Source organism: Strigops habroptila, chromosome 9, assembly GCF_004027225.2.
Source record: "Strigops habroptila isolate Jane chromosome 9, bStrHab1.2.pri, whole genome shotgun sequence".
Classification (NCBI taxonomy): domain Eukaryota; kingdom Metazoa; phylum Chordata; class Aves; order Psittaciformes; family Psittacidae; genus Strigops; species Strigops habroptila.
In genome coordinates this window covers 12,913,495-12,920,228 of record NC_044285.2, presented here as the reverse complement: position 1 = coordinate 12,920,228, position 6,734 = coordinate 12,913,495, and the positions used below count along the sequence as shown (strand labels likewise).

The 6,734-nt window shown below is 51.8% G+C and overlaps 1 protein-coding gene across 1 annotated transcript; it reads left to right on the top strand.

Annotated features, from left to right (window-relative positions):
* The first annotated feature begins 1,713 nt into the window (after positions 1 to 1,713).
* Positions 1,714 to 5,169, top strand: BCL2L10 (BCL2 like 10). The gene is made up of 2 exons (XM_030498731.1): positions 1,714 to 2,373; positions 4,000 to 5,169. Exons 1-2 carry the CDS (start codon positions 1,972 to 1,974, stop codon positions 4,129 to 4,131), a joined length of 534 nt encoding a protein of 177 aa, XP_030354591.1. The 5' UTR covers positions 1,714 to 1,971; the 3' UTR covers positions 4,132 to 5,169.
* Positions 5,170 to 6,734: the final 1,565 nt, after the last annotated feature.

Below are 6,734 nucleotides of genomic sequence, written 5' to 3'. Positions count from 1 at the left end.
TGTTCTGAGTGACAGCAGTGCCCAAACCGTCACCAGTTCCAGTGGAAATGAGGCTGGCATCACATCTTGCACCTCTGTTCTTAACAAGGGAGAATTCCTGTGGTTCTTACACTTCAGGGCCAGTAAGTCAGGCTGGATGGACTTGCCCCCTGTGGAAACCACCTTTTTGCTCCTGGGGAGTAGTGAAAGCCATGAGCCACGACAAGCTCCAGCTTCCCATCAGATAAATGAAGATAGAGGAACAGGGCACTTAAGTATCCGTTGTAGCTCTTACTCACTAAAGGTTGGCCAGGGAGGCTTTGGAAAACCCAGTGGTTTGAGACTCCGTCTTTGGTCTGTCAAGATATTTGTGTCTCAGAAATGCCTCTATTCCTTTCCAGAGGGAGAGGTTTTAATCTGCATCTTGTCCTTTCCCCAGCATGTCCCAGTCTTGGAGAACAGTCACAGCAGCTCTGAGTGCAGCAGTGGAGCAGCAGTGTCACATCCCAGAGCCACAGCACTGGCCCTACCTTCCTGACCCGAGCTGAGGTGAATGAAAAGCAGTCCCAAAAGGCTACACAAGCAGGCTGTAACCAGGGTAAATGTATGGAAGCAAGCTATAGCCAGGGCAAAGTCACTATCGGACGGCTCCATCCTGTTAAACAGAAATGCTATATAAACAGGAAGGGTGGAAAAGGATATTGCAAGAGAAAGAGCAGCCTCTCCCTCTTGCTCTCCTGCTGCGAGGAATGCAATAGGAAATTCCTGCCGCAGGATTAACAATCGTAAGGAAAACTCTAGTTAAAAAAGCATGTGTGTGAAGCACTGGTGAAAAGTAAAGATACCATTCCAGCTACTGCTCTAGCACATAAACACAGGCTTGATTTCCCCACTTCAAAACAAAACAAAAGCCAAATATGGGGATGTAAAACTAAAACTTTGCCTTGGGAATGACTCAGAGATCAGGCCAATTCTTGATAGTGATCTGAGAAACTGCAATCGGATTTATTCCAACCGTCTATTTTTAGATTTTCTAGTAGGGATGTGAAATGGAGACAGAGAGCTGCGACTCGAGGTAGGTGCAGTGAAGCCAAGCAGTCCTGTGCCGACGCGTTGGGCACTCTGATCCTGTTGTGCGAGGAGAGGTGGCAGCTTGCCCCCATCCTAGGCTTCTGTGGCAGCACCTCTCCCAGCGCTGGCACAGTTATGTGTGGGACAGCGCGGTCACAGGCCACCACCTGAACTTCGCCTGCAAACCAGCACTGAGCAAGAAGCACACGTTGGGTGTACCTGTGCTGTCCTGCCATAAATCTCGATGTAGTGTTTATGGGAGTCTTGATGATCTGTTAAGCAGCTGATGGTACTCGCAGCTCGAAAGGGCACAGCTGGGATGCAGGTGAGGAATGTGGCTGAGATGTCTCCATGGTGCTGTGCAAATGACAGCGCTTGGCCAGTGTTGTTCTCTGCCATTTTATTTTACACCAGCAGTGAAGGGCCCAATCTCTGCACCACGAAGGTCCTAATCCTAAATTTTGTATATATGCCCATCAAAGAGCAAATGCCGCTGCATTTGTTTGGTAAATACACAATGCGCTCATCCTGTAGCCCTAGAAAACCTCATGCTCTCTGAACACACTGATGTGTGCGTGGGAAACTATGAATAAAAAGGTATCTCGCAACCCGCATCCGGTAACCCCGAGGTTTGCTGCTGCCCGGGTTCACCCGCGCCTCCGTGCAGTGCGTGCCCTCCGCAGAGCCACAAGCGCACACCGTGGGGCAGCCCCCTTCGCTCCCCGGCCGCTGTGCGGGACGTGCCGGTCGGGGGGTGGCATCCCCCCGCCCCAGTCTCGGCTTTCCGCCGCGCCGGGCCCCGCCCAGGAGGAGGGCAGCGCTGCCCAGCGCCCGGGGGCTGGGCCGGGCGGAGGGGCCGCCCCGCCTCTTAGTCGGCAGCAGCTGCTGCTGCAGGGCCGCAGCCGCCCGTGGGCCGCCGCCATGCCGAGCTCGCTGAAGGAGGAGACGGCGCTGCTGCTGGAGGACTACTTCCAGCACCGCCGCGGCGGCAGCGCGCTGCCCCCCAGCCCCACGGCGGCCACGCTGCGGCGGGCGGCGGCCGAGCTGGAGCGGCAGGAGCGGGTCTTCTTCCGCTCCTGCGCGCCGCTGGCGCGGGCCGAGCCGCAGGAGGCGACGGCGCTGCTGGGGCGGGTGGCGGTGCAGCTGGAGGCTGACGGCGGCCTCAATTGGGGCCGGCTGCTGGCGCTCGTGGTGTTCGCCGGCACGCTGGCGGCCGCGCTGGACGAGCGGGGCTGCGCCGACGGGCCGCGCTGCCTGGCCGCCGCGCTGGCCGCCTACCTGGCCGAGGAGCGCGGCGAGTGGCTGGAGGCGCACGGCGGATGGGTGAGCGGGGACGGGGCGCGGCGTGGACCCCGCTAAGAGCGAGGGTGGGGAGCGGGAGCCCGGCCTGGGGTGACTGCCGGGGGCCTGGCCCCTTTACCGGGCTCGCAGAGCAGGGCAAGGCAGTCCACGGCGCCGCGCTGCAGCCTGGCCCTGCGGGTACCGGCGGGGAAGGGGCCGCCGTGATGCGGGTGATGGGCGCATGCGGCCCCGGCGGGAGGCTCCGCGGTGAGCGGCGCTGACCGTCTGCGGGGCCTGGGGAGCTTACAGCGACGGGCGGTGGGGACACGCGGGGTGCTCAAGGCGCCTGCGAGAGTCGTGTGTTGTGCCTTGGTCCGGTTCCCTAAAGGTGCCAGTGTCCAGCTTTGATGAACTGCAGCCTCCTGGAAATACAGGAGCGATGTGCTGGCTTGTGAGAGCAAGGTTTACCTTCTCCTCAGGTCCGCAGTCTTGGGATTTTGGAGAGCAGGCTGATACAGCCTTCTCCCAAGCGTAAACACAAAACACTGATGTGCCTGTTCTTAAACACACCTGGGTACGAAGCCACCCATCTGCTAGACCTGCTGCTCTGGTTCCTCCTTGTCCTGGAACTGGTCAGGTCGGAGCCTTGGGAAGGTGTGGGCAGCAGCATTAACGTACGTTGCAGTGTAAAATGATGGCTGCTGTTGCTTTCTGCCACTTGAGATGCATGCTAAAGTACAGCTTTTAAGGCGTCCATGCAGCGCTGCCTGTGTTTCTGAACAAAATGTCAGCTGTCCCGCAGAACTGCACATTCCCTATTTCCAGTCCTAGTGGAATATTTGATGTCAGTACAAATAAGCACTAAAAATAGAAGGGAGGGGAAGCAGCCACTGGTTTCATTGACTTTTCCAGAGACCAAAATGAACTTGGTTTTCCAGTGGTCCATCTGACTGCTCAGAACAGCATGGTCGTTGGCTGCAGTGTACACTGTCACTTGGCAAAATCGCATTGCTTGTTCGCACAAATTAAAGCGTAAAGAACAAAGTTCCGGAAGAAATTAAGAGTATAACTTGTTTACATAGACATCTGGGGAGCAGAGTTCAAACATGACCATCTGGAGTTGTATTGCTGCCACTTCTGGTTATCACAACTAATGATCTGGGAGAGCAGCTGCCAGCTTTGCTCTGAGCAGTGTCCACTTGGCCCTTCCAAGATTGTGTTGTCATCAGTCTTGTATCCACTGAGATGGGACCAGCTTCGGGCTCCTGCCTTTCAAGTGGAAATTTCCATATCCTGTGTTTCAGATGCTTTCTGGAACTTGAATGAGGGGGAACAATGCTGGCAGCTCCCATCAGAAACTTGCCTAAAAGGGCTAAAATAACATAATGGCATGCTGAGCATCTCGATAGGAAGGTTGTGATTGTCCATTGAGCAAGGCATACAAGCACTTGTAGCTACTGCTTCCAGTCACCTTGTGCAAAGGCTCTCACAAAGCATTTTTGTATGCCCAAGGCAGAAGGTTTAGACTTTCATAATTAAAATAACGACTTCTGCAGCTGACAGACACCATGCTGGGAGTGTGAACCAAACTGTGCTCAAAGACTTGTTCAAAGAAATCCAGTCAATTGTAAGCCAACCAACTCAATGTCCTTTTTCTTGCTTTTCTAGGATGGCTTCTGCCGCTTCTTCAGTAGACAGGGCTCCGAGACAGCTGAGCAGAGCAGTACCATAAGCAACGCGATCATGGCCGCAGCAGGATTTGGAATAGCAGGATTGGCTTTTCTCTTGGTGGTGCGGTAGGCTGATGAACGGATCTTGCCACGGGGAAGTACTCTCAAAACTGACAATTTACCAGATTTCACTCTATTTTCTATAGAACAGACCCTCTAAGAAGAAGTTTATATTTTTAAACTTGCTCGGGAAACTGTCTTGCCAAATCCTTGGCTATAAACTGCTTCACTCGCTACCCAGTAACAGCACAAACAAATGTGTCCTAAACCACCATTTGTGCATGTTCAAAACCTGTCTACAAACATCCTCTGGACTTTCTTATTGAAGGTGTAACCTAAGCTTTAGCATGGTTCATGTACTGTAACTTCTGAGTGCTCGATGTTATGCTAGGAAAACGTTATGGTGGACTTGCTACTACTAAACCCTCTGTTTGAGACGTCTTATTTACATAGAGGCAAGTCTTTGAACCTGCCTTCCATTAATACTGTAAAGTGGGCGAACGTTAACTGTGATTTAACATAGCTTATGGCTTCAAATGCGGTGCACAGCACTTGTTAGCAAAAGGCAACTCGTTGGTTGATTTAGAGCAATTAAATGCCTGTGATGCAAGAGGCATTAGGGCTTGATATAACATACAGCTGATTTCCTTACACTACAAGAAGATAAGAATTGATACAGGACGCTAATGGCTGCAGTACTGGTTCTTACTGAAAGGAATTTAAATATTAAACCTTAATTGGTATATTGAAATCCAGTGGAGGCTGGAATTTCTCTGGATTTCCTTGACAAAACAAGAATTTCCATATATCTTAATATATTTTTGAAGTATTTATCACTGTATAATACTTGTAGCCATAACATCTTTATTTTTGTTTAAAACTTAATGCTGGTTCTTGTCACTCTAGTGCGTATCAAGCGTTGTCTTGTTTGAGTAATATTTCACTCTATTTTCAACATGCTGTGTATTTCTTTCAATGGTTGTACAAATTGCCTTATGTTTCTGGTAGCTTTTAATAACGTTCCTGGGTTACTCATAGCGTGTACAATTTTACTATGGTGACTTCAAAGGTGAATAAATGTTGAGTATTTTTATTTTAAAAACCTTAACTTCCTGCTTATTTGCTCGGATGGGTGATGATCCTTGGATGGTGAGTGTTTCAGTGCATCAGTTTGTGTTCGCCTTCCTGGTGCTTTGACCTGAAGCGAGGAGCTATGCAGCACCAGAGCAGTGTGGTACCACTCTTTGCTGCGGAGGAGTCCTGCAGTCAGAACTAGGGCTAAGCCAGCCTAAGGGGAAAATCCAGGCCAAAAGGCCCATCTTCACCACTGTGACTGGAAATAACCCAGGGGTTTTGTAGGGCAAAACTTTCCAGAGTTCACTGACATAGGTGAGTGCAGACAGGCTCTTCTGAGAGCTGGTCCTGCTTGTTCAGAGTGAAAGAAATCTTGTTCTCTGCCAAGACTTGCTGCTGCCTCTTTCACATGTGCATGCTTTTTTACTGAAGCTGGAGTTTCTAATGTGTTACAATGATGACTGAGCAATAGGTGATGGAGCTCAGCTTTACTGGATTAGTAATACCGAGCAGCTGTACTTCTTGAGGGTGCTGGGCTTAAGTCTTAAAAGCGGTCTCATGTTCCTGTCTCCAAGTGAGATGTTTCTGTGGCACTGGTGGCTCTGATGCCTGTTAAACAATGCAAACCAGTTGTTCAGCCTCTCTCCCTGGTCACCCATCAGCCCACTGCTCTGCCCATCAAGAGGGTATGTCCCTTCGTGGGAAGAGCAGCCGGTGCGTGTCAGACTTCCTCTTGGGAAAGATGAGCCTTGGCAAGCATCGCTGTGGCCGGCAGTGGCCATGCTGCTTCTCCTTCTGCTGGCCACTGGGCCCGGGGGGAGGCGTGTGGCAGGGACTGCGGCCCCGCGCCGGACAGAGCAGCGTTGTCAGCCCGGCCGCAGATGCAGGAGAAGGACAAAAAGGGACATTCAGGGACGGTAAGTCCCGCGGAGGCAGGAAGGAGCTGGTGGTCCTCCCCCCTGCACCGCCCGCTCCGAACAAACGCCTGCTTGTTCTCTGACTTCCAGTTCTCTTAACTCCAGCTTGGCTGCTCTCGGCAAGAGGATTAAGAGCCCGTGCTGTGGGACTGTTGTGCTCAGTTCCTCTCCCAAGTTCCCGCAGGGATGGTGCCTGCCTCGGCAGCAGCTGGATGTTCTCGGGCATTTGCCTCCGCTTCTCCTGGGCAACCGGGAGCCTGTGGTGCCTGCAACTTTGGCTATGGTGGGAATGAGCTGGCTGGTGCTGGGAAACAAAGGTAGTTCCAAAATATGGGATGCTTAGGGGATGCATGCTGAAAAGCATTGCAAATGACAGGGCAAGAAACGCTCTGAACAGAGGGCAAATGTTGATCGAAATCTGCTGTGGATCTCAGTGTCTCTCCAATACCAAACAGAACAAAGATAAAATAGTATTTTGATTTCCAGTGTAACCTGATCTGGCAGGCCCCACAAAAGCAATAGCAGAGAGGGTATTACCCTGGTTTTCACAGTGTGCTCTGGAAAAGAGAAGAAAATGGTCTGGAAATGTCCTTTAATAAAGTCACAATCAGCCTTTGGTGTAAACCTGATACTTTACCAGGTGCAGCTTGGAGACCATCCACCACTCTTCTCTGGCCTGGGA